The sequence below is a fragment of the Sinocyclocheilus grahami genome, unplaced genomic scaffold (assembly GCF_001515645.1).
Source record: "Sinocyclocheilus grahami isolate Dianchi unplaced genomic scaffold, SAMN03320097.WGS_v1.1 scaffold7.1, whole genome shotgun sequence".
Classification (NCBI taxonomy): Eukaryota; Metazoa; Chordata; class Actinopteri; order Cypriniformes; family Cyprinidae; genus Sinocyclocheilus; species Sinocyclocheilus grahami.
Genome location: NW_015505186.1, coordinates 2,173,094 through 2,198,729, shown reverse-complemented (window position 1 = coordinate 2,198,729; position 25,636 = coordinate 2,173,094). Strand labels below are relative to the sequence as shown.

The following is a 25,636-nucleotide window of genomic DNA, read 5'->3' as shown; positions in this document are numbered from 1 at the left end:
CCAGAAGGACCTTAGAAATTGTTGTTGTGAGTTATTTGTATGCTCACCAAAACACATTTACCTGCCATATTAAAATCACTTATATGTATGGCCTGTGAAGAAAGAACTTACCGATGTTCAGTTTGAAGTCTTAAAAGCCTTTAGAATTCTCTATTAGCTTTTAAGAGTGGTGGTTTGTGATTTATGAGTAAAATAAAGACTGTCATTACTTGAAGGAAATAGTTTTGTTTTATAACATAAAATACAGATCGACATACTACTGTGCTGTGCGTTTTAAAAACATACATTGCTAGTGTGCTAAATAAGAACTACAACTACCACAAGGATGTTAGTTTATGAAGCACTCCTCAGACCCAATAATTACCTTCCCAGTTAGCCTACAAATTGACTCCATGACTAAACAACTCTATTACCAGAAAGTGACAAAGACTTTGATGTCTGTACATAATGAATGTCAGCCTGTGCTTTGCAGGAATTGTGTATTATCTTTAATAGTTTGAGCAATAAACATTGACTGAGCATTCCTGTGATAGCTTTTTGCAGTTTTGTGGCTTTCTAAATTAAGAAGTTTTGTATTTGCATGAAAGCATTTGCATAATCGAATTGATCGGCTGAAATATTTACTAAAAATCTCACAGGGTACGGCGTTTGTGGAAAAACTACACTTCCCATAATACCCTTCGCGGGTCTTATTTCCGGTCCTGCGCGGTTTCTGGAGCGGATTGGAACCCGGAGTCAGGATTCACTAAATGTGTAGACGTTTGGGGAACAGGTAATGACTTTATGCTAAACTTGTGAGGCATTTATATTCAAACGCATTGAACGAAATGCCCGACTGCTCCTTATTAACAGGTGCAGTAGTTATGAAAAGTGTTAGCGGAGCCAGTTTCTCGAGCTTTGCGCTTTCAAACGCTCTGGCTCCAGATGAGCGCTGCGTCTCCATTCCATCCGCCATGCCGATTGTTCTTTGTTACATTTGCATTGCTGAAAGAGAGCGAGCGCAGCCTGAGATCGGAGTTAAAACCCGGCTACAGTTTGAAATCTTCCCAAATCACGGATTCTGTCCGTATTGTAGTCTTTCCCTGGCTGCTTACAGGCGTTTCATGCGCGGACTGCTCCCTGTTCTGCGTTGATAAAGAGCGTCATTTGTTACGATTGTTGATCTTGGGAGCATCAACAAAATCTGTTGTACTGTGTAATGGGCTCTGCTGACTGACAGCAATGCAATGAATACAAAGTTATAATGAGAAAATACATTTATGTGTTATCACAGTATGTTTGCATTAAGACCTTAAGGACTTACAATTTTATAACGTATAATGATGATATAATCTTCTCTTTATTCTTACTAGACATGTGCATATTAGTCCATATTTATGAAGTTATATTCAAAGATACATTGAGAATCCAGTTCATACCAGAAATGACTTCAATAAACCGTATGTGGTGTCATTTTAATACTTAAAGTAAAAATATTTATGTTGTGCAATGGTAAAACTGTTTTAAAAGTCTTAAAAATTAAATGTTAGCATAAGTTGTTTGACACAGTCTTTTATTATTACATATTTAAGAAGTAATTTAGTCATTACTGAATGGTTACACTACCAGGTATTTTTTTAAGTCGCGAGATAGTAAATCCAAATTATTGTAGAAAATGGTTTCACATTTTTTAAAAATGTGCCAAGTCAACATGAATGCAAGTCTGTATTATTTGAATATGTAATGTTTTACAGTAATGTAATTACTGTACTAATCTACATTTAATGGTTAATTAGTAAAAAAATATATTAAATGCTGTTCTGTAATTAGCAACATTTTCATAAGGACACCATGCCACAAAATGATCAAATTGTCACAGGAGTTCAAACTAATGTACATATGTTATGCATCATCTCTAGGGTGTCAGAATGGCAGAGCAGACACCAGATGAGTTTATTTGTAAGTATGCAACTATAATCTCACATGTGTTTATGAATATGCATGCAACATTATTGTAATAGTGCAATATTCAATTCAAGTTTATTTGTATAGTGCTTTTCACGATACAAATCGTTGCAAAGCAGCTTTACAGAAAATGTTAAGTTTCTACATTATATTTAGGAGTAGGTTATTAGTGGTGACTATGGCAGAAATGTACAGTAAGAATCATGCAGTTAGTTACAAATTACAGGTTATCAAACAGACAGCGAACACGATTAACAGCAATGATTATATGTTGCGATTAAACATTGCGATTGCGATTAAACGTTGCGATTAAGCAAAATTTGGTAGTTTTATGTTGTTCCAGGGTTAGCATCATCTGAGGTCTGCTGGGGGGTTTGCATCATCTCTCCTCAGGTGTTCGGTCATCTCAGACCTTCGTAAGGGTTGGATCCAGACTGAAACTTGTGTAATTCCTAGTTGCCTCGGGATGCAAGTCCCATGGCAGAAACAGAGAAGCAAATAGAGACGAAATTAGCGTAGCTGCTGTTCCACCCAAGCAGAAGAATGATAATATTATATAATCATTGCCACTGTCAAGCTTTTGTTGCGGTGTCCTTGTTTTATTAAAGAACATGGCGTAATATGTGCATGTGACTGTTCTTCCTGCAGGGTGTGAGGACTGCAGGCGGTACCATGACTCTGAGTGTCCTGAGCTGGGGCCTGTCGTCACGGTGAAGGACTCATTTGTTCTGAGTCGGGCACGGTGAGCGGACATGTGTGGCTTTTGGCCAGATACCTTCAGAGAGGGTCTTGGCATTCCTTGAGTACACTGACTGCAATTAGATGACCATATGTGCCAGATATTCACTCTGTCTTGTGTTTATTACCAGTGTTTTATTATGACAAATACTGTATATAAAGTCAGTTTTTAAAAAGTAATATTGTGAAATATTATTAACATTTAAAATAACTGTTTTCTGTTTTTTTAAAATGCGCAAATAGAGACGAAATTAGCGTAGCTGCTGTTCCAACCAAGCAGAAGAATGATAATATTATATCATCATTGCCACTGTCAAGCTTTTGTTGCGGTGTCCTTGTTTTATTAAAGAACATGGCGTAATATGTGCATGTGACTGTTCTTCCTGCAGGGTGTGAGGACTGCAGGCGGTACCATGACTCTGAGTGTCCTGAGCTGGGGCCTGTCGTCACGGTGAAGGACTCATTTGTTCTGAGTCGGGCACGGTGAGCGGACATGTGTGGCTTTTGGCCAGATACCTTCAGAGAGGGTCTTGGCATTCCTTGAGTACACTGACTGCAATTAGATGACCATATGTGCCAGATATTCACTCTGTCTTGTGTTTATTACCAGTGTTTTATTATGACAAATACTGTATATAAAGTCAGTTTTTAAAAAGTAATATTGTGAAATATTATTAACATTTAAAATAACTGTTTTCTGTTTTTTTAAAATGTCATTTATTCCTATAAATTTAAAGCTACATTTTCAGCAGCCATTACTCCAGTCTTCAGTGTTACATGATCCTTTAGAAATCATTCTAATATTCTAATTTGGTGATCAAAAAAACATTTCTCATTATCATCAATGTTAAAAAGTTGTGCTGCTTAATATTTTTGTGGGAACCATGAAACTTTTTTTTTTTTTTTTCAGGAACAAAATTGAAAGGAACAGTATTTATTTAAAACTGAATATTTTTGTAACAGTATATAAGTTTTTATTGTCACTTTTGGTCAATTTAATGCTTCCCTGCTGAATAAAAGTTTTTTTTTCCATTTTATATAGATATATATTATATATATATATATATATATATATACATATTATATATTAACCTTTAATTTTAATATCATTTAATTTAAAATTTGAACATCATCATTGTCCATGTTCCAGGTCATCTTTACCAGACAGCTTGGAGATCAGGTCGGCTGAGGAGGGCAAAGAAGGTGTATTTGTGCTTAGTCGGCTGGTTAAGAGGACTCAATTTGGCCCGTTTGAGGCCAAGAGGGTTCCAAGCCTTCAAATTGAGGGGGCATTTCCTTTAAAGGTAAACAACAGACTGTCAATATGCCACTCCTATCCAAATGGGCCTATGATTAATGTTTTCTCTATTATTTATCTTAGATATTTCAAAAGGATGGCTCAGTGGTGTGCTTTGACACATCCAATGAAGACGACTGTAACTGGATGATGTTGGTTCGACCCGCCACAGACCACAAACACCAGAATCTGACGGCATACCAGCAAGATGATGATGTTTACTTCAATACATCACAGGTGAATTGATGCCACACTTCTGTCACTTCTGTGCCATTCATAGCACTGTGATTGTATAGTGAGGACGGTTACAGATAAATAATAAACAGCTTAGTTTATTATGTGTGTTATTAAACTTCAAATGCTCATTTTACTTTGATTGTTCTCTCATTTGCTCCATCCCAGGATGTCCTGCCCGGAACAGAGCTTAGAGTCTGGTATGGAGCTTTTTATGCCAAAAAAATGGATCGGCCTATTCTTAGGCTGCCTGTACTTCCACCTCCACCAGGTATGTGTGCTTTAAAGTCTGTACAATGTGAAGTATAGCTCTGTTGGATGAAGTAATTCATCCTTTGTGTCTTCAGAAATGGTGTCCAACAAACCCGGAGTCCCTCCGACAAAGGGGCCACCAACAGGGACCCTTCCAGTCCCGGACCAGCTGCTTTGTCAAACCCCCGCGCCTGCCGCAGACCCATCTGTCCAGCAGGTTACAGAGGCGGTCTCCCAAAACAACACAGCCAACATTGCCCCCACCCCACCAGAGCCAACCAGAAAACAAGGCAGGCCACGACGAACGAAAACACAGAAACCTGCACCGAGTGGAACAGCTGATTCTAGTCAAGGTGAGGTGGGAATTTTAGGGATATGACTTACAAAGTAGGTTGTTGTAGCATATTTCAGAAAAATAACACTTGAAAAATTGTTTTTCCCATCTAGTAGAAGCCTCTGTTCCTACGTCCGTTGAGCAGACTCTCACTACTGTGGCTCCTGACGTTCCCCTGTCTGTACTGGATGTCCAAGAGGTGGTTGCCGGAGACGGCCCGCCACTCAAAACATCTCGGGTGACACGCTCCCCCATCTCCACTGGGAAGTAAGGACACCCTTTACAATTACTTTATATCACATCCTCTGTGTTTTAAAGCACATACCCTACTGTTTATATTTGTGGTTATTTCCTTTTTTTAAAGAAATTCAGCAGGTATTTCATTAGGCAAGGCAAGTTTATTTATATAGCACATTTCATACACAATGGTAATTCAAAGTGCTTTACATAAAAGGAAGTAAAATAATCATAAAAAATCACAACAATGAAACTTAAAAACTTTTTAAATGATTTAGAAATTTATTTAAAATGAATTTAAAACAGTTAAAAATAGAAAATTATTATACATAAAATACAGTGCAATCAATTCGGACATCGCACAGTGCTCATTCAATAAATGCACAGCTAAACAGATGAGTTTTGAGTCTGCATTTAAATGTGGCTAATGTTTTAGCACAACTGATCTCTTCTGGAAGCTGATTCCAACTGCGGGTGGCAAAATAGCTAAAAGCGGATTCCCCTTGTTTTGTGTGAACCCTTGGTATTTCTAACTGACTCGATCCTAATGATCTGAGTGGTCTGTTAGGTTTATATTCAGTGAGCATATCTGCAATGTATTTAGGTCCTAGGCCATTGAGTGATTTATAAACGAGTAAAAGTTCATAGCTGTGATAGGCAATTTGGTTCATTAAAATGATCAAAAGGGACAGCAAAGACATTTATAGATTTCTATTTCAAATAAATGCTGTTCTTTTGAACTTACTATTCTTTTAAAAATCCTGGAAAAAAATATCACAGTTTACACAAATATATTAAGCAGCACAACTGTTTTCAACATTGATAATAATAAGAAATGTTTCTTGAGCACCAAATCAGCATATCAGAATGATTTCTGTAGGATCACGTGACGCTGAAGACTGGAGTAATGATGCTGAAATGTAACTTTGCATCACAGGAATAAGTTACATTTTAAAACATATTACAATAGAAAATAGTTTGTAATAATATTTCACAGTATTGATGTTTTTCCTGTATTTTTGATCAAATAAATGCAAAAAATTAATTAAATGAAAAAAATCTTTCAGACCCCAAGCTTTTGAACAATAGTGTAATTTCACTTTTTTCATTGATTGATTCTGTATTCTATTTGTCTGTTAGACCTGGTATGAGGAAGCGATCTCTGCGGCAGGGAGGCGATCATAAAAGAGTTTACCAGTGCTGCCTCTGCAGTAAGGTGTTTCAGAACAGCAGCAACCTCAACCGACACATCCGTTCCCACGGTAACTCTCCCATCATCCTGAGAAATGACTTATCACACTCCATTTGAGGTTATTAGAGGTGCCATATGCTGAATCATTTCATGTAATATGCTTCATTGGTAATCTAAACTGTTTACTTCATTTACAGGTGATAAATGTTTTAAGTGTGATGAGTGTGACAAGATGTTCAGTCGAAAGGAGAGTCTTAAACAGCATATATCATACAAACACAGCAAGAATGAGGTATGGCACATTTTTAACCAATAACGTTTTATTTACTAATTTAATCAAATAATGTACTTAAAGATGGCTAGATGCATTCATTTTACACGAATCTGTGTTTTTGTATTGTGTATTTGTATGTTTTCTTAGCCTGACATAGAGTATAGATACAAATGTTCAACCTGTGAGAAATCCTTCCGAGTGGAAAATGCCTTAAGATTTCATAACTGCAGGACAGGTAAAGAAGTTTCATTTAATGACACTTCATACATATTTGTGTTCAAATATTAAATAAAAATAATAATTATTATTATATTTTATGAAATGTAATATTTAATTTAGGGACTTATTGGTCAATTGACTTTTTTAGGGCTGTTGATTTTACGTCGCTGATTAAAAACAGAAATGACTAATTAATTAGGGTATTATGTAATTAATTAAATGAACAGTTCCTAATCATTTTACAATTCAGTCTTCGTGACATGAGTTATTACACACACTTTAGAAATCTGTTTTCTGAATGTATTATATAAATGAATAAAAATGTATTTGACAGCATGCACAGCATCTGTTTCATATGTTCTCCTCTTATTGCAGATGACAAAACGTTCCAGTGTGAAATATGCTCAAGGTTTTTCTCCACTAACAGTAATTTGTCCAAGCACAAAAAAAAACATGGAGAGAAACTCTATGCATGTGAAATCTGCAATAAGATGTTCTACCGCAAAGATGTCATGCTAGACCACCAGAGGCGGCATGTTGTTGGTAAGTTTTTGAGATTGCTGCTTCAAATGTAATTCTTCAAATAAGCCAAGCAAAGACTCCATGCATATGTAAAATATCTATAAAGTATTTTTAAAAGTGAAAAATGGCAGGTAACGACTAAAGTTGATCTAATCAGTAAATAAGCACAACCATTGAACAGATGTTCTTGCACATCTATTCTCTGTTTCTAGGCCTCATTAACTTTCTTTGCCCTTCGCGTTAAGCAGAGATCATCAGCCATTATGTCACTTCCTCTGTGTGTGCACTAATGGCTTCCACCACCCATTGCTTTTCCACAGGCCCGAAGAACATGAAACGAGAGGAGCTTGAAGCGAATGGGGAGGAAGGAAGCAAATACAGGAAGGAGCCTTCGGCGTGCCCCATTTGTGGAAAGGTGGCTTTCCTACTTCAGTGACACCAAATTTGTTGAGATCAGTTCTGTGCAAAACGGAATTAAAAAAACAACTTTTTATTCAAGGTGTTTTCCTGTCGGAGTAACATGAACAAACACTTACTAACCCATGGGGACAAGAAATACACCTGTGAGATCTGCGGACGCAAATTCTTCCGTGTGGATGTGCTGAGAGATCACATTCATGTACACTTTAAGGTGAGGGATAGTGGCGTGCTAAACTTTTTTTTTTTCATTATCAAGTAATTGGTGAGTTGTCCGAAGGACTAGTCGGCCTGAAGGAAATGCTGAATAAATAGGATCCACCACTGTCTATTAAAAGCATTTTTGTTAAGGGGCATTTGCATGCTTAAATTGGTGATTTATTTGTGTTGTTGTACAATAATTGAGTTCCAAAACGCATATTTTTTTTCAGGACATCGCCTTAATGGACGAGCAGGAGAGAGAGGACTTCATTAAGAAGATTGGCATCTCTATGGAGGAGAGTGACGATAGCTCTGATGAGGAAGATGAGAAGAACGATCCTGAACATCACAAATACAGCTGCAAGAAGTGTCAGGTAAACTGTCATTATTCATTAAATATTGTGACATCTTAAAATTTCCAGCCTTTTTAACATTAATGTCTAATATGTTTTTGCTCTGAATTTTTTTTTTTTATGAGTAACCAGTATTTCATTAGTTGTTAAAAATTAAGTGAATGTTTATTGCAAGAATTGAAAAACAGTCAAAATCTAGATAAACATATTAAGTGTGTTTTGCTATTTATTCATTTTCATTGATATGCACCACTAAATAAACAATAGAAATGAACAGCCATATTTACCGACATATATTGCCACATTATAATTTATGAAATGTGTAAATGTATAAAACATATTAATGTATAAAAAAGGTTTCCATGAACATTTTTTTTACTATTGCCACAAATGAATAGTAAATTCACTTAATTGAAACTCTTAATAGCTAAATAAAAAGAACATTAAAATCAGTGCGATGTTCATAATGTTGCTTAATTTTATATTCCTAGCAAAATCATTTATTTACATTTCATAAACTTTCTCCCACTTTTCATCAACTTCCTCAGGTGACATTCGCCAAGGGTCGTGACTACTTGAAACACATAATGGACATGCATAAGGAAAAGGGTTACAACTGCACCATGTGTAACCGCCGTTTTGCTCTGAAGGCCACTTACAACGCTCACCTGGTCATCCACCGAGACCATCTGCCTGATCCTGCAGTGCAGAAGTAAGACACAGCTTTTACACACTGAAGGTAACTTCATGAAGTTTCTTTTTGTAGCAGAGTTAAATTCCACTACTTTTTTCTTTGCAGATTTATTCATCCGTGTGACATGTGCGGACGGATTTTTAACAGCATTGGCAACCTGGACAGGCACAAAATCATCCACACAGGTGAGCACCTTATGCTCTCCAAACTAAATAGTATGGCTGTTAATCCATACAATGTTCTTTGGTTTCATTCATTTCTCACAGGTAGGACCCAGCAAGTTAGAATTGGACAGACTCTTTCTGAATGTAGGTCTATCAGTATTGGAGTTCCCCAGGGGTGTGTATGTTCACCATTGTTATTTACACTGTACACCAATGAGTACAGGAGTCACTATCCTGGGAATGTAGTTGTTAAATTTTCAGATGACACTGCTATTCTTGGTCTTTTGTATAGGGATAAGGACATTCAACATTATGCCACAGAGATTGCCAACTTCGTTACATGGAGTAAAGAACACAATCTTGTAATCAATGTTAGAAAAATGGAGGAAATTATTTTTGGCCCCAAGTTGGTGGGCAACCATTCACCTATTATGATTGAAAATGAGCCCATTAGACAGGTTATCTCGTACAAATACCTAGGTCTATTTATTGATGACAAGCTTTCATGGGAGGTGCATGTAGATTATCTGTGTCGGAAGGTGCAACAAAAAAATGTCTTTATACGGAGGCTCAGACTTTTTGGGGTTACACAGAGGGTTATGTTAATGTCTTATCATGCCTGTATTGAGTCTGTTTTGTTGAATGGCATAGCGGCCTGGTTTGGTAACCTGACAGTCACCTTTAGATCTTAGGTGAACCGATTGGTGCATATGAAGGTGGTCGGTATGGGGGTTTATCCGCCTCTACAATCTACTTTTAGCAAAATTGTTCTCAGGCAGGCAAGGAAAATGACTCTGGACCCTTGTCATGTGCTTTACACAGAATTTGAACTACTTCCATCTGGTCAGCGTTACCGCACTCAGAGGTTCAGATACAAATGCTATAAGAATTATTTTGTTCCTTTGGCGACAGGATTGTTAAGCTCAAATGTGAAAAACATAAGGACATGATTGCTTACAAATGCAGGAATCTTGTTACGTGGTCTATCTGTATTGCCCAAAACAAATTTCCCTTATGAGGGATAAATAAAGTAAATAATAATAATAATAATAATAGTCTAGAATTACTAATATATTACACAGGTAGAAATTTGATATATGAGGCTTAGTAAATGCTAAACCCAACTCGCCACCGCAGGAGTGAAGAGCCATTGCTGTGATCAGTGTGGAAAGTCTTTCGCCAGGAAAGACATGCTAAAGGAACATCTAAGAGTCCATGACAACGTCAGAGACTTCTTGTGTGCAGAATGTGGGAAAGGTATGGACACTTATCCCTCTCTATCCCATAATACATCTTGCATGATAATGTGAGACGCTGTGGTTTAATTTGAACCATAAATGATTCCAAAAGCAACACATTTATGGGATGAGTACATACATTTGTCTGTGTTTTCCAGGCATGAAGACAAAACATGCTCTACGGCATCATATGAAGCTGCACAAGGGAATTAAAGAATACGAATGCAAAGAGTGTAACCGCAAATTTGCCCAGAAAGTTAACATGCTGAAGCATTACAAAAGACACATGGGTGAGCATCATTCTAGACATGTACTGTAATGTTACATATGATACATATTGCAAAACAAGATTCAATATATAATAATGTATTCCTTCAGGCACAAAGGACTTCATGTGTGAACTGTGCGGGAAGACGTTTAGTGAAAGAAACACAATGGAGACGCACAAGCTTATTCATACAGGTACAGTTCACTGAAATATAACTTTATATATATAACTAAAGTTTGGTATAGTTTCAGAAAAACAGTCAGATATTTACTCTCATCTGTTTCTCTTTTGTAGTCGGAAAGACGTTTTTTTGCGCCGTCTGTGACAAAAAGTATGTGACGCAGTATATGCTGCAGAAACACATGCAGTTGACCCATGAGAAAGTAGAGGCTCAGAGCTGCCACCTGTGTGGCACCAAAGTCTCCACACGCGCCTCCATGAACCGCCACATGCGCCGCAAACACCCCGAGGTGAGACACTACTACACGCCTCGAAGGTTAATGACATAAGTGATAAAATGATTTTTTGAAAAAGTTTTTTTTGATATTGTCAATGATAATTAAGATGATATAAAAATGATGATTATTAAATTATTTGAATTAAAACACTGGTGATGAGAAAACAAAATTCATGACAAGATATTAACAATGCACTAACAATGACATAGAAGAGGAAAAATGTGGAAAATGTGATGTTTGTAAGTCACTTTGAATAAAATGTCTGCTAAATGTATAAACGTAAATGTACAAAATTTGCATCAAATAATTCAACCATCGTTCATGTATTTTGTATTGATAAATCTTGTTATACAATTAAAACATTTTATACATTCTTTTGTGAATTCTACACATTTAAATTAAATAAACTATACATTTTTAAAAATGTTTATTTTTAAAATATCTATCTATACGTTTTCATCAAATAAGTAATGTATTTGTTGAATAAATGACATGCTGTCTTAGTCAGTAAAATAAAACAGTCTGTCTTTACTGTCACTTTTGACCAATTTATTGCATCCTTGCTGAATAAAATACTTTTTTAATCATACTTACCCCAAACTTTTGAATGGTAGTCTATCAGTGTCCACAAAAAATATCAAGCAGCAAAAAAATATGCAAATATAAAATAGTTCTTTTAAATTGTAATAATATTTCACAATATTATTATTTTTATTGTATTTTACTGTAAATTACACACTATTTTAGTCAGTAAAATAGACTAAAATAATTATGAATAAAAGATTATGAAATGACAAAATACTCACTGAACTTAAAGGACATTTTCATTTCACTTTGTCACTCATATCTTTAACATTTTTGAGCTTATGGAAACCTAAGTTTTATGTGATCTCAGCAGATTGTGACAGTACGATTGGATGACTTTGATCTTCAAGAACCCTCAACAGTCGACGCCTCCACCATCAGCATTTCACAGGTTTGTCTTTTAACAGCCTGTATTGCGTGATGATAGACAGAGAATGAAAATTAAAGGAGGATAGTGTTGCATGAGAGACATTTGAATGTGTTTTTTCCTGATTTGGTTTCTGTTCGTCATTCTCGCTGGTGTTCAGGCCTCTCTGACTCTGGAGAAAGGCTCTCTCACTGCAGAAAAAGTCTCCAGGAACTCCAATCCCTCCAAGAAGAGGGCAAAACACCTGCCTCATGAGCCTGAGCTGTCTGATTCAGACGAATACGCTGACTTCACCAGCAAAACCACTGAGTTCTCCACCACTGTGGGAGATGAAACCAATTCTGCTGTGCAGAGCATTCAACAGGTTTGTTCTATCAGAAATGATTTCCAAGCATTTTGCCAAGTTAACATGAAATAAAAATCAACCCTGTTTATTTTGTTAATGCATATTGCTGGTCTGATTGAGCCTGATTCTTTTCACAATTCAATTAAAATTCTATACTATGTGTCTAAATAAGTTCATTCATATTTTAGTTAAAGCTGCAGTCCATATCTTAGTTGTGTTCAAAATTTACAATAATTTATATAATAAGCGAGTACACCGTGAATCCATTTTCTGAACCGTGTTTTTGGCTTGTCCTGAATCACTACGGTACACCTATAATAAGTGTTTATATTCAGACTAATTTAGACTGGTTTGGGTTGGTACCACTGCAGAGTAGCCCAGTACCTGCGTGATTCGTCAGATATAAACAGAGAAAAGTAGCTCCGACTACAATGTTCTTATGCAAGAAGCACGCAGTTCTGTTTATTAACCGCTAACGTGCCAAAAGTTACGGACTGCAGCTTTAACTAGATAAGATGTTATATTATTTTTTCTAAGTAAATTAAAAATTAAACCTTAAAATAAATTTTTTGGGTATCATAACGTAATGTACAGTATGAAAAATGTATATTAATTTTAAGATTGGCTGAAGATTACATTTAACAGTGTTATTAAATTAATTTAATAAATTTAAAAATGAACCCTATTCACTTCCATAATGCACATTCCTCGTCATATTGAGCATGATTCTTTTCACAATTCAATTACCGATATGAAAATTCTGATGATAAACAGATAATTATTTTCATGTAATGGCTGAAACTGATGATTGGCAGATAATAAAATTCTATTTGCATGATAACTTAATAATATATGGTAAAAAAAGGATATTCATTTATCCATTTAGTAAAGATTACATTTAACAGTGTTATTAAACTAAAATTTTATTCAATTTATTACATTAATACATAAATATCTAATATCGGTCAATGTATGTAGTGTTTCCCTAGACCAATTCCTGAGTGATAAAATAAATATTTTTTTAATGGTCAAATATTTTTTCACTTTTAATCCAACTTTGATTTTAAGTGTTGTTTGTTTCATTCGATTATATTGAATAATCTCCTCTGTCCAATGTACACACACAGGTGGTAGTGCTGGCTGACCCCAGCGCCCCTCCAGCTCCCTCCAGCTCGGTCAGTTTGACCAACATCACCGTGACCCCCATCACCACACCTGCTCCTGCACAGTTCAGCAACCTGCAGCCCGTCGCTGTCGGCCACCTCACTCCAAGTGATCGACCCCTCACCCTGGACAGCTCCATCCTCACTGTGACATTCGATGCTGTCAGCGGTTCGGCGATGCTGCACAACCGGCCAGCGGATCTCCAGTCAGAGGCGGTGGGATCCACGGGGGCTGCAGCTCCACAATCGGTTGCGCATTTCATCAACCTCACTACCTTCGTCAACCCGATCTCCCACCAGCTGGAGCAACCCGCTCTAACCTGGAGGCCCGTCGCACCGACCGACGGAGCTCATGCGAACACCATAGATGAAACCCAGACAGACTCTCAGGCCCCCCCAGAACAGCCACAACCACTGCCAGAACAAAGGCATCAGATTCAGCCGCAGGTCACAGGACCTCCCCAACAACAGACCGCTGCAGCACCACAGATGTTCAGCTACTGAGAAATTAGGTATATGATATAATTTATAGCTGAGGTCCAATTTTGGAAGTTGGTTAAGAATTAGGACCAATATGATGGAAGGTTTTGTTACTAACTGAGCACTTCTCGTTGTTGAAAGTCTGACTGTGACTATAAGGCCAGTGCAAGTCTTTTGTTTGAATTTATTAAAATCAGTGGACAATTTCAACAAATTATTAAGATCCTGGAGGTGATTATCTTAATTTTTTTTGTTTTTATTTTTTTTAATGAATGCATGAAATGTCTGATTATGATTTAAAGGGGTCATATGATGCTGCTAAAAAGAACATTATTTTGTGTATTTGGTGTAATGAAATGTGTTTATGCGGTTTAAGGTTAAAAAAACACATTATTTTCCACATACTGTACATTATTGTTTCTCCTCTATGCCCCGCCTTTCTGAAACGCGTCGATTTCTACAAAGCTCATCGGTCTGAAAAGCGAGCTGTGCTCTGATTGGCCAGCTATCCATTGCCCAAATACCTCAGGCGTGTGACGGAAATGTTACACCCCTTACCATATTGTGATGATGCCCTGTCAGGCCGGAGCGATGATTCAAAAACATGAAAACCCATTATAAATGAGGCATTCGTTGCATCAAGCGGGGACCTTAGTTTTTTAAAATAATAACTCAGATTATATTTGTTGTATGATGTCATGCTGTAACACCTGTGGTTTGATGATGTCAAAAAGAATGAATCGATATAAATGTCATATATGGATAGATTGTATTGTAAGTGCTAACTGGAAATATTTTATATTTTTTGTTTCCTTTTTTAAAAATGGGTTAGCCTTCTAATAAATGCATGTATGGACTCATCTCTGAGGTGTTGTATTTGTGTTGAACTTGTATTAATGTATAGACTAAATAAACTACACACTTCATATACAGTAGTCAACATTTGAAGTGGATCAAAACCTTTCATCAAAGTTGTCCTAAAAGCTAAAACCAAAATGCGTTCTTATCTTAGGACAACTTGAATGAACATTTTTGATCCACTTCAAATGTTGACTACTGTGTATGTATATATATATATATATGTATGTATATATATATATATATATATATATAAAGTGTGTAGTTCATATATTAATGTAAATTAATTTTACACCCCCAAAACAAACAAAAAAATAAAGGAAATTTGTTATATAAAATTCATATTAATCAATACTATTACATTTAAAAATCTAGTATTCCTGATGGATAAAATCTATTTTTTTCCCCAATATTTGGTTTCCATCCGAAATCACAGAAGAAAAAAATGGTTTTAAATACAATCTCATGTACTTTACAGCTAACAAATCTTTGAATTTGTTGTGAATAATATTTTTTATAATTTATATGTGTGCATTTGACAGAGGATATTATGCAAATAGAACTGAATAACGCAGCACCTTAAATCAAATGCAATAAATACAGAAAGCAACCTGAAAAAGTTTTTAGGATTAAAAAAATTTAAATAAAAGTAAGAAAATGTATGAATGAAGAAATATTTCTTAATAAATATGTCCTTCATTTTATCCAGGCCAGGCCACTAATTCAATTGAGTGCTGGGCAACATGATCGTCCGATTTTTCACAAACATGTGGTGTCAGTGCGAGGCTGTACATATTTTAACCTGATTATCTAGTTGTTAAAAACGTCCACGTTAATTATCCACGATCCAAATGCAAAAAACAGAGAATTTAAAGGGGTCATATGATGCGAATTTCAATTTTTCCTTTCTCTTTGGAGTGTTACAAGCTCTTGCTGCATAAAGAAAATCTGTAAAGTTGCAAAGACTAAAGTCTCAAATCCAAAGAGATATTCTTTATAAAAGTTAAGAGTCAGCCACACCTACCTAAAACGGCTCGTTCTAACATGCCCCCACGCGTCGGTCTAAAGTTCTGTTCTGCTGAGACTCCACACCGCTAGTGGCGCTAACAGCGCGAACTTTACCAAAGTCATTCACTCCACAACGAAGGAGAGAATCTCGCGGCTGCGCGGTGGTTAGTTGACGTTTATCACTAGATTCCGTACAATATAATTAATTCTATGAGAAAACAGCCCTGTTTTGAGATTATTACATACATGTAATTTATATAACAAATTCTGCAATTTTCAAAACAAATACAGGGGACTGTCGCGTAACGACTGAGAAGTTTGATGCACAAGGATAGTCAGTGAAGATCACGGTTATGTGTTGCAGCAGTCAAGCTGCCAGCGAGTCACTGCAGTGAAGTGGAACTAAGTGCGACTCGAGTTACAGAAAAGAGAGAAAGACAGATCTGCAGCTTCACAGCCAGGCTCTGAGTCTGCTTGCTTGTGTCAGGAGTGAAAACGTGGCACAGATCTCGCCAAGATGGAGTTTGCTGCGATCTTTGCACTATCACTACTGATAGGTGCGCTGGTTGTGTTAGTGGCCGTGGCTGTTGGCAGACAGAAAGGCGAATTATCTGAGCAGAACGAACAGAAGAAAGACACCAGTGCACCGGGTAAGCGTGTCTCTCTCACACCTGCCAGCAACTTGAAGTTGATTTCTTGTCACAAACGTAACGGTATTTTAAATTAGTTAATGTTTACGTTTTAAAGTAGTTTATTTTTATGTCATATGTCTTTACAATAAATCTGCTGGATAATGTTACAGTGGAGGAAAATGCAGCGAAAGCTTCTTCCAAAAAGCAGAAGCATCAACAGCGCCCCCGTAAGGAGAAACCGCAGCAGCACACATTCACACACAAGCTACTGGCGTCCTCTTTAAAGGTGATTCCTCAGATATAATAAACACATTTACTGAAGCTTGTTACAGTAAAGACATTTATAATGTTACAAAAGATTTGTTTTCAACATTGATGATAAAAAAAAGAGCTGCATGTTAGAATTATTTCTGAAGATTAAGTTACATTAAAGGCTGAAGTAATGGCTGCTGAAAATTACATTTTAAAAAACACATTTATACAAAACTTGAGCCCCTGCTTCATAATAGTTCTAATTATAATTGTTTACTTCAAATATCAAGATTTCAAAATGTTGTCTTTAGGTGCATGTCAAAGTCTTATATATTGATATTTCTGTGCATTTCATTTCTCCATTCTAGAATCACAGTGGTAATGTCACCTGCCTGGATTTCAGTAGCAATGGCAAATACCTTGCGTCTTGCTCGGATGATCGTACCATCAGGATCTGGAGCACTAAAGACTTCCTGGATCGAGATCACAAGTGCTTGCGGGCCAACGTTGAGTTTGACCATGCCACACTTGTCCGCTTCAGCCCAGACTCTCGGTATGTTCGGCTTCATTAATAACACGCAAATCAATTGGGTTAAATCTAACGGTTTTCTGTAACCGTTCTTGCTGCTGACTGGTTTGTGTTTGTCCCTAGAGCGTTTATCACTTGGCTGGCTAATGGAGAGACCATTCACATCTATAAGATGATTAAAAAGGATGATGGGACATTCAGTTTCAAAGCTGCCTCGGAGGATTTCCCTCAGAAACACAAGGGGGTCGCAATCAACATCGGAATTGCAGAGACAGGTCGGTGGACTCCAGTAATTAAATGCAGCTAAACTAAATGGGATGAACATAGGCTAAGCAAGCTTACATAAGACTTAAATAGTAATTGTATATTCTGTTTTCAGGCAAATTTATAATGTCTGCCTCTGTTGACACCACCATTGTGATCTGGGATCTGAAGGGAGACGTTTTAGCTACTATCAACACGAATCAGATGACCAACTCGCATGTTGCTGTGTCACCATGTGGAAGGTTTTTATTTTTTATTTTATTTTTTTAAACCTCTAGTCTTTAAAGGGCTCATATAATATATTTTTTTTATTTCCTACTGATATATACACTTATAATGTTAGTGAAATGTTTTTGCAGCAAAAAAAGTCTGAATTGACATTTTTAATGTAGTTAAACATGTTATATGTTAAAGGGTTAGTTCACCCAAAAATGAAAATTAGCTTGTGTTTTACTTTCCCTCTAAGCATCCTAGGTGTATATGACTTTCTTCTTTCAGACGAATCCAGTCAGTTATATTAAAAATGGTCTTTGATCTTTCAAGCTGTTTAATGGCACTCAGCGGGTGTTGCAGTTGAACAGTCCACAAGTCGTCAAATATAGCTTGAGCATTCATAATAAAACGTGCCGCAGACGGCTCCGGGGGATGAATAAAGGCCCCCTGTAGCGAATCCAGGAGTTGGAAGAAAAATATCCATATTTCAAACACTTTTCTCTCACTTCTGTTATCTATCATACGCGGATCCGTTCCGGCGGAAGGCGTATGACGTATGCGCAGCGCGTGCTGTCGGTTTGTGCTTCTAATTCGTGACCGGAGTTTTGTTTTGTTCTCTCTCCGCATTCGTCACTAATCACGCAACGCCGCGTGTCTTACGTCATCCGCCGGAACTGCTTCAGTGGATGACAGTCAGCTGAAGTAAGAGAAAAGTGTTTATTACGTTTGAAATATGGATATGTTTCTTACAAAAATTCATGGATTCGCTACAAGGGGCCTTTATTCATCCCCCGGAGCCGTCTGCGGCACGTTTTATTATGAATGCGCAAGCTATATTTGACGACTTGTGGACTGTTCAACTGCAACACCCGCTGAGTGCCATTAAACAGCTTGAAAGATCAAAGACCATTTTTAATATAACTGACTGGATTCGTCTGAAAGAAGAAAGTCATATACACCTAGGATGCTTAGAGGGTAAGTAAAACACAAGCTAATTTTCATTTTTGGGTGAACTAACCCTTTAATGTCCTTTCTTTGATGAAACCCTCTTTGCAACACAAAGAGTCATAAAAAGATTCATGTGCCGCATCAGTGGTAATAAAGAATATGGTCGTAATGCAGATATAAATGAAACGGATTGAAAACCTCTATTTTTTTTTTCCTTCTCATAAGGTTTGTTGCTTCCTGTGGCTTTACCCCTGATGTGAAGGTGTGGGAGGTTTGCTTTGCTAAATCAGGGGAGTTCAAAGAGGTCGCCCGTGCATTTGACCTTAAGGGACACTCGGCTGGGGTTTACTTCTTTGGTTTCTCCAATGACTCTCGGAGGCAAGATCATCTCATCTTTTACCATTGAGCAAAATATATAATAATATAAATATATTTATATAAATAAAGTCATAAATACATAACGAAGTCATATAAATTAATATATAATATAGTAATAATATTATAGCATGTATTCATATTTTGAATGATCTTAAATATTTTGAATTGGATTTTATTTTAAATATTTATTTTTAGCTTAAATTCTTTATTTCAGAATTTTAAGTACTTCAGATTAAAATAATAACTTATTTGTCAGATTTTTGTCTTATATTTTTATTTTATCTTTCCATTAACAAAACAATTTTATTTGTTTTAGTTAAAAAAAAAGCAACAGTTATTAATTAGTGAACAGAGATTTAATGACGTGATTAAGATGTGTTCATATTTACTTGAGTCTGAACAGTGCAGAAACCTTATTTGTAGTTTCCATTAAATTTAGATGTAGCTATATTTAGCTATAACATTTCAATCACTTCCATTTACAGAATGGTGACTGTTTCCAAAGACGGCACATGGAAGCTGTGGGACACTGATGTGGAGTATAAGAAAAAGCAGGACCCATATTTGCTCCGGACCGTGCCATGTCAGGTGTCAGAGGGGAGCCGCATTGCCCTGTCTCCCGACGGTCGTGTAGTAGCCATATCAAACGGATGTGATCTAGCCATGTACAGTGCCAGCACTGGTGAACTAGAGGAGGAGTTTCACGGTGTTCACAGCAAAGAGATAACCGACCTTAAGTTTGACATCAACAATCGTTTCCTAGTGAGTAGTGGGGACCGTGCCATTCGCGTCTTTCACAATGTAACCGGTTACCGTGCTGCCATCCAGGACATGCAGACCATGCTGAAGAAAACCTCAAATGATGGAGTGAGACAGAGACTCCAGCAGCAGATAACAGATGCCCAGAATGCTCTGGACACAGTGCTGAATGCAACAAAGAACTAAAAGCTGATTTGTTTTGACTGGAAATTTAGTCTGTTTTTGGTTTCAGTATTAAGTTGCTTTAGCATGCTGATTTTATTGAATAAATTGGGTATTTTTAAGTGTTTGTCAATTACTTTTGTTCCTCTTTCACTGATCTCTTTGTGGTTTTTAAGGTGACATTTACACTTTTAAGGGGAAATATGTCCTACAAAGGCAAAATACAGTCATACTGAAATGGAAACACCCTTTTATTTACACACGCATATATAATTTTCTGTTGATTGTTTTCATTATTATTCATTATTTTTCTAAATGAGCATAACTGAGCCAAACCTGCCTGACAAAAGACAGATCATAATCTGATAACTAAATTTTACAAATGTTTAGTCACTGTGTTTTGCCTTTGCACTTCATTATATTTGACTTTTTATAATTATGTCTACTTATAGTTGTCTGCATATTGAACTGGGAATATTTTATCATCAAAGCACCTTTAAGAAAGTGCTATCAGCTATTTTTAAATAATTAAAAGTATAAATAGTTTATAAACACTTAAAAAATATATGTATATAAAAATTTTTTTTATCTAAATGTCAAACAAAAACGCTCGTATTTGCCTTTTTGTTTTATTACATTTTATCTTATACATTGCTGGCCTTAAGCTTGATTAACGTAAATAATATTTAACATTAACTTTAATAATCACACAACACATTTTAATATCTCAATCTTAAAATAAATAAGAACAGACCCAGGAGACTTTTATTTTGAAATGAACTATGACCTTTTTGAGTTATATTAAAGCGTTTTGATTATAAATAAGTACAATTTTTACAAGATGGGTTTGGGCCATCGGTCGTTGAGTGACATATGATTAGCGGCTTTTTCATCTTATAATAAAGTTACTATAAATTTAACAAATAAAGCCACAGCAGCCACCTGTGCCCTCGATAAGTAGGTGGGACCTGTCAAGAAGCTCTGGAAAGTGGAGTCGTGAGTTCTCGCGATGCGAGATTAGCGAAGCCAGACTGCGAGACCGACACGATTCCAGTAAGAGTACTGATAAAATTCTGAAATGTCGGGTCGCTCGGTCCGCGCGGAGACCCGAAGCCGCGCTAAAGATGACATTAAGAAAGTGATGGCGGCTATCGAGAGAGTACGGAGATGGTGAGTATGACGGGCGGCGTCACAGTACTTTGAAAGAGAGAAATGTTTTTCAAAAGAGAAACTTCAGTCGGAAAGGAGGAGGAGGAGTTTTATAAGAGGATGCCGTTTGATTGACACAAGAGACAGCCAATGGCAGCGCGCTTGTCTTTGTTTTCTCATGGGACAAGTGGCAAAAAGAGGCGGATCTAGAGAGGACTTTAAAAAGTTTCTTCATGTTCTGAAGAAGCGTATTTTGGACTGTCCATTATTGTTCTTTTTTTTTTTTTTTTTTTACTAGTTTAGTAAGTATATTATTCAATTACTGTGCAAGAGTAATCCAAGCACATTCACTCAGGGTTTAGCCCTGCAAAAACCAAGCACTTTTGTGATTGAAATAAATGGGGATATTGGATAGGGTTCAACTCATCAGCAAATGGACTTTGTAATCCCACATGTCCCGAAAAAGCAGCTCTTAGAGGAGCCTTTAAACTTTCTCCAAACTTGATAAGTGCTTTTTTCTGCATGGTTGCATTTTTAACATGGAAACTTGATAGAGCTTTCAAGTCATGTATATGGGAAGCCTGTTACACAATTCCTCTATTTCAGGGAGAAGAAATGGGTCACAGTTGGAGATACATCATTAAGAATATTTAAATGGGTTCCTGTAGTGGACACAAAGGAGGTATGACAAATCTGAGATAATGATTTCTCTTGTTTTTAATTGTTTGAGAGTTCATTTTATACATTAGATCAACTTCTGAAAAGTAAAGGATTTTCCAAACTCCTTCACTATATTTACTGTATCTGTAACCTGATGTCTTTTAGAAGGACAAGAGCAAAGTGTCTGTGGGCGGAGAGATACAACGGAAACATTTTCCCACAGAGGAGTCATCTGATAACTCCTGTTCTGTACTGTTAGATTTTCAAGGTAAACATTTGCATTTCAAAGTCATAGTTCACCCAGAAATTAAAATTCTGCCAAAATTGTATTGTTTTCCTTCTTTCATGTCAAATTCTAATCTTCTCTTGGTTGCCTCCTGCCTTCTCAGATGAGAACAGCAACCTAAGTTCTCTGTCAGACTCCTACCTGCATAAAGCAGCTGCAGACAGCAGCAATAACTCCAGTCCACAGCTCAGTGAGCCGGTCAGCCCTGCACCTCAGAGTCTAGACTACCGTAGAGATGACCCACAGCCGCCCACCCTCGGCCAAGAAATCATGGAAGGTGAGACTTATTTTTTTAAGAGTTTGTGAGAGTTTAATGTTAATCTCAGAGCTGAACGATTCATTCATGTCATTTTTTATGTAATTTTATATATATATTTAATATTTAGCATTTTTATGATATTTTATTGTTAACCTCTGAGTTGAGGGATTCATTATATTTTATTATATAAATATATTAACTAATTATTTTTATTTATCCTTTATATTATATTACTAATGATTTGTATTATTTATTAATTATGTATTATATTATTATTTATAATTAAATGACACATTTCCAAAGGTATATCCAGTGTTTTATAAAGCTTGTAATTTTATGAATTTTGCTTAAATATTTAGTCATATTAACCTGAGATTGTTTGCCCTCTTTGTGTCATTGTGATTGTGATCTGAAAAAATACATTATGCTCTTATCTCCAAAACTACACATTTCACAGAAGTTCACTGAAATCGTTCAGTCAGTTGACCCACTTTTAAAAAAAGATAACTTTTTTTTTTTCTAGAGCCACTGCTGCAGTCAAGTGAGATTGCAGATGAGCCACCAACACTGATCAAAGAAGATCTTTTACCCCTCACTGCTCAGGTACAAAACTAGTCAGAGGTTCTACATAATAAAGCATGAATGCTGGGACAGTTCCTCTGCCTTAGGCTGTGAACCTTGCTTTCTTTTAAATTCATGTTATTTTAAATTTTTTAATTTTTGTATAGTGCTGTATATCAGAAACATAAAAAATGCATAAATACCTATATATAATATTTAAAATATATAATTAATGTTGTTGAACAATATTTGCTATTTATTTTACTATATTTATTTTGTTGTATTTATTTGTTATATTATATTAAACCTTTTGTACTAATGAAATTAATAACTAATTAATAATTAATTGTTCCTTTTTCTCTGAGTACAGGAGGATGAGGACAGTTGTGGAGCCCCACCACTGAAAAGAATCCGTACCGAGCAGGTCTCGGTCATCCAGGCAGCCCCTCTTAGCTAACACACACACTCTACACTGGGCATTGATAATCAGTCAGACTGATCACTGACCTTTCTAGAACTGCTGAAAAAGACACAATTATGGACCAGACATCAAAAAAGCACTATATTTATTATCGCATGGGATCGCTTTGCAACATTTTAGATTTACAAACCTTTGCTTTCCCTTCATATCTCCCACAATATGCTTCCATTCAGGTCATGTCAGGGTTTTTGAAGATCTCATAGTAGAATCTCTGAATTGTTATCTCCTATACCAATTCTGACATAACATGAATGATGCATTAATTCAACGTTAATAGGCCAAAACCAAAAAAGCCAGACTATTGACTAGACATTCCTGTATGAATGTACTATCACTATAAAGCCCTCCTTGTTGAAATTGCTGTTACAGTTATTATAATGATACTAGTTTAATTTTATTGTCATTAGAATGTGATGCTTGTTAAAAAAAGAAAGCCATAAACTAATTTCATGTTGACTGAAGGCTTAGCCATTATTGAAGAAAATGTCCTCCAAAACAAAGACAAATAACGAGTTAAATGATAAGGGTACTTGAAATATAATTGAACACATCACGCTTTACGCACAAATAAGCTCATTAGACCACACCATTCCCCTTTAATAAAAACAATGACTCAACATGAAGAGTGTATTCAATCAAATTCAGTAAGTTTACACTTATATATGATATCTATATTTTCTGCTTGTAGATTCTGGTCTCAGGGTCTGTAGTGCCTCCTCTCATTTGTTGCAGTAATTGAACATTTACTCTTTTGTCTCTGTAGCACACCCCTAAAAATGCCTGTCTCTTATGCCACCTTTTATTTTTTGCACACTGGTCTATTGGGCACACTGAAGTTGATGAAGCAGGCGTATTGTTATTTGATGCAAATATCATTACAATTTTAGACATTTCAAGATTTATTTTCGTCATTATTCTTTAAAAATAATAATGTATGCTACCGTTCAAAAATGTGGGGTTTCAATACGTTTTCTTGATGAAGAATTTAATACCTTTATTCAGCAAGGGTGCATTAATTTGATGAAAAGAGACATTTACAATGTAAAAAAAAAAATCTATTTGAAATGAATGCTGTCCCCCCACCCCTCCCTTTTTATTAATCAAAACAATCTTATAAAAAATGTTTTAAGGTTTCTACAAAAATATTAAGCAGAACAACCTTGGTAATAAGAAATGTTTCTTGAGGATTTCTGAAGGATCATGTGACACTGAAGACTGGAATAATTTACACTTTAAAATATATTCAAATAGACAAGTGTTGCTTTAAATTGTAATACTATTTCAAAATATTATCCAAACATAAAATGTATGGAGATTCAGTCAGTATCTGTGGTGTTACCAAACGTTTGACCGGCATGTGGCGCTGAAACACCATTTTCATTAAAAAAATTGTTATTACTTTCGCTCTTTTTAATTTTTTTTATATATATGAATATGTCCTCACGTATCATCACTGTATGTTATATCTGTTATCAACTGTTTTCCCTTCTGGTTGTATTTTAGAACTCCCTGTATTGATTTGGGCATATAGATTACACGGTACCTAGACGCCTGGAGCATTTTTGGCAATGCTGACTATGATATAGTAGGTACTAGATAGTCAGCCAAACAGGTTATGAGACATAGCCAGTGTTTTACTCCAGAAGAGGGGATTGTATTTTACTCTAGTCAGTGACTGTCTCTCCTCACCCCTCAGGTCTCTCAATAACTCACTCACTCAGGCGTTGAACACAACTCGTCTGAGCAGGATAACATCAGATAAAGCACAGGGAATATGGGAAGAGCTGTTAGACGTCGGACCATGCGTGAGGGATTTTGGAAACTTTGTATTTTCATGTTTTCCTTTCGTGCTTTTAAAGCTTCAGCAGCTATTTATCAGGTTCCAGTGAGACTGCAGCGCACAGTGTCGGAACACAACACTGGAGCAAACACACTCAGCAGGTAAACCTGTCACCGGCTGGAATGTCTCTTGGATTATCGAACTGACTGATTTAAAGCCTTATTATATTGCAGAGTTATTGATTTAAGGTCAATGAACTCGAAAAACTTCGAATAGTTTAAAAATTCTAATATCTAATTCAACAGAATTTTATTTCTAGTGGCTTACAACTTAGCATGTGTACATATGTAAACATTTCTGAAACTTAATACATTCTTGAAACTGTGTGTGTGTGTCTCTCTGTGTGTGTGTGTGTCTGTCTTTTTTTCTGTCTGTCTGTGGTTGTCTGTCTGGTTATCTATCTATCTGGTTTTCTATCTG

General features: G+C 36.2%; 4 protein-coding genes across 8 annotated transcripts in view; all 4 read left to right on the top strand.

Moving 5' to 3' along the window:
* The first annotated feature begins 706 nt into the window (after positions 1–706).
* On the top strand, positions 707–14,202 carry prdm15 (PR domain containing 15). Its single transcript, XM_016278298.1, has 24 exons — positions 707–772; positions 1,899–1,938; positions 2,593–2,686; positions 3,833–3,986; positions 4,064–4,216; positions 4,382–4,484; positions 4,561–4,818; positions 4,916–5,066; positions 6,177–6,298; positions 6,426–6,520; positions 6,650–6,737; positions 7,097–7,264; positions 7,564–7,658; positions 7,743–7,874; positions 8,092–8,235; positions 8,763–8,926; positions 9,014–9,093; positions 10,210–10,329; positions 10,469–10,600; positions 10,689–10,772; positions 10,873–11,048; positions 11,935–12,012; positions 12,149–12,352; positions 13,462–14,202. Exons 2-24 carry the CDS (start codon positions 1,908–1,910, stop codon positions 13,999–14,001), a joined length of 3,366 nt encoding a protein of 1,121 aa, XP_016133784.1. The 5' UTR covers positions 707–772; positions 1,899–1,907; the 3' UTR covers positions 14,002–14,202.
* Positions 14,203–15,934: 1,732 nt separating this feature from the next.
* Positions 15,935–20,115, top strand: tbl2 (transducin beta like 2). 5 transcript variants are annotated; one of them, XM_016277143.1, is made up of 8 exons: positions 15,935–16,007; positions 16,135–16,493; positions 16,646–16,761; positions 17,096–17,280; positions 17,380–17,531; positions 17,636–17,762; positions 18,907–19,059; positions 19,545–20,115. In XM_016277143.1, the coding sequence occupies exons 2-8, from the start codon at positions 16,361–16,363 to the stop codon at positions 20,002–20,004; spliced, it is 1,326 nt and encodes a 441-aa protein (XP_016132629.1). In that variant the 5' UTR covers positions 15,935–16,007; positions 16,135–16,360; the 3' UTR covers positions 20,005–20,115. The 5 variants fall into 5 exon arrangements, with proteins under 5 accessions (XP_016132629.1, XP_016132620.1, XP_016132649.1 ...); XM_016277163.1 differs by having other exon boundaries at positions 15,948–16,007; positions 16,208–16,493; XM_016277155.1 differs by having other exon boundaries at positions 15,958–16,017; positions 16,208–16,493.
* An 831-nt stretch (positions 20,116–20,946) lies between these two features.
* On the top strand, positions 20,947–24,476 carry bcl7ba (BAF chromatin remodeling complex subunit BCL7B a). The gene is made up of 6 exons (XM_016278285.1): positions 20,947–21,150; positions 21,736–21,811; positions 21,955–22,057; positions 22,179–22,352; positions 22,858–22,937; positions 23,266–24,476. The coding sequence occupies exons 1-6, from the start codon at positions 21,059–21,061 to the stop codon at positions 23,350–23,352; spliced, it is 612 nt and encodes a 203-aa protein (XP_016133771.1). The 5' UTR covers positions 20,947–21,058; the 3' UTR covers positions 23,353–24,476.
* A 512-nt stretch (positions 24,477–24,988) lies between these two features.
* Positions 24,989–25,636, top strand: part of col26a1 (collagen, type XXVI, alpha 1) — a 19,430-nt gene continuing 18,782 nt past the window's right edge. The window contains exon 1 of the mRNA XM_016277090.1: positions 24,989–25,317. Coding sequence (XP_016132576.1) covers positions 25,151–25,317 — 167 coding nt within the window. The 5' untranslated portion in view covers positions 24,989–25,150. The remainder of the gene's footprint in view (positions 25,318–25,636) is intronic.

Excerpts from the sequence above, each read along its gene's own strand:
- prdm15 (XM_016278298.1), top strand. The coding sequence starts at position 1,908 with ATGGCAGAGCAGACACCAGATGAGTTTATTT. Across the intron at positions 6,299-6,425 it reads CCGACACATCCGTTCCCACG|GTGATAAATGTTTTAAGTGT; the intron begins GTAACTCTCCCA and ends CTTCATTTACAG. Across the intron at positions 8,927-9,013 it reads CCTGATCCTGCAGTGCAGAA|ATTTATTCATCCGTGTGACA; the intron begins GTAAGACACAGC and ends TTTTCTTTGCAG.
- tbl2 (XM_016277143.1), top strand. The coding sequence starts at position 16,361 with ATGGAGTTTGCTGCGATCTTTGCACTATCACTACTGATAGGTGCGCTG. Across the intron at positions 17,281-17,379 it reads CGCTTCAGCCCAGACTCTCG|AGCGTTTATCACTTGGCTGG; the intron begins GTATGTTCGGCT and ends GTTTGTCCCTAG. Across the intron at positions 17,763-18,906 it reads GCTGTGTCACCATGTGGAAG|GTTTGTTGCTTCCTGTGGCT; the intron begins GTTTTTATTTTT and ends CCTTCTCATAAG.
- bcl7ba (XM_016278285.1), top strand. The coding sequence starts at position 21,059 with ATGTCGGGTCGCTCGGTCCGCGCGGAGACCCGAAGCCGCGCTAAAGAT. Across the intron at positions 22,353-22,857 it reads CGGCCAAGAAATCATGGAAG|AGCCACTGCTGCAGTCAAGT; the intron begins GTGAGACTTATT and ends TTTTTTTTCTAG. Across the intron at positions 22,938-23,265 it reads TTTTACCCCTCACTGCTCAG|GAGGATGAGGACAGTTGTGG; the intron begins GTACAAAACTAG and ends CTCTGAGTACAG.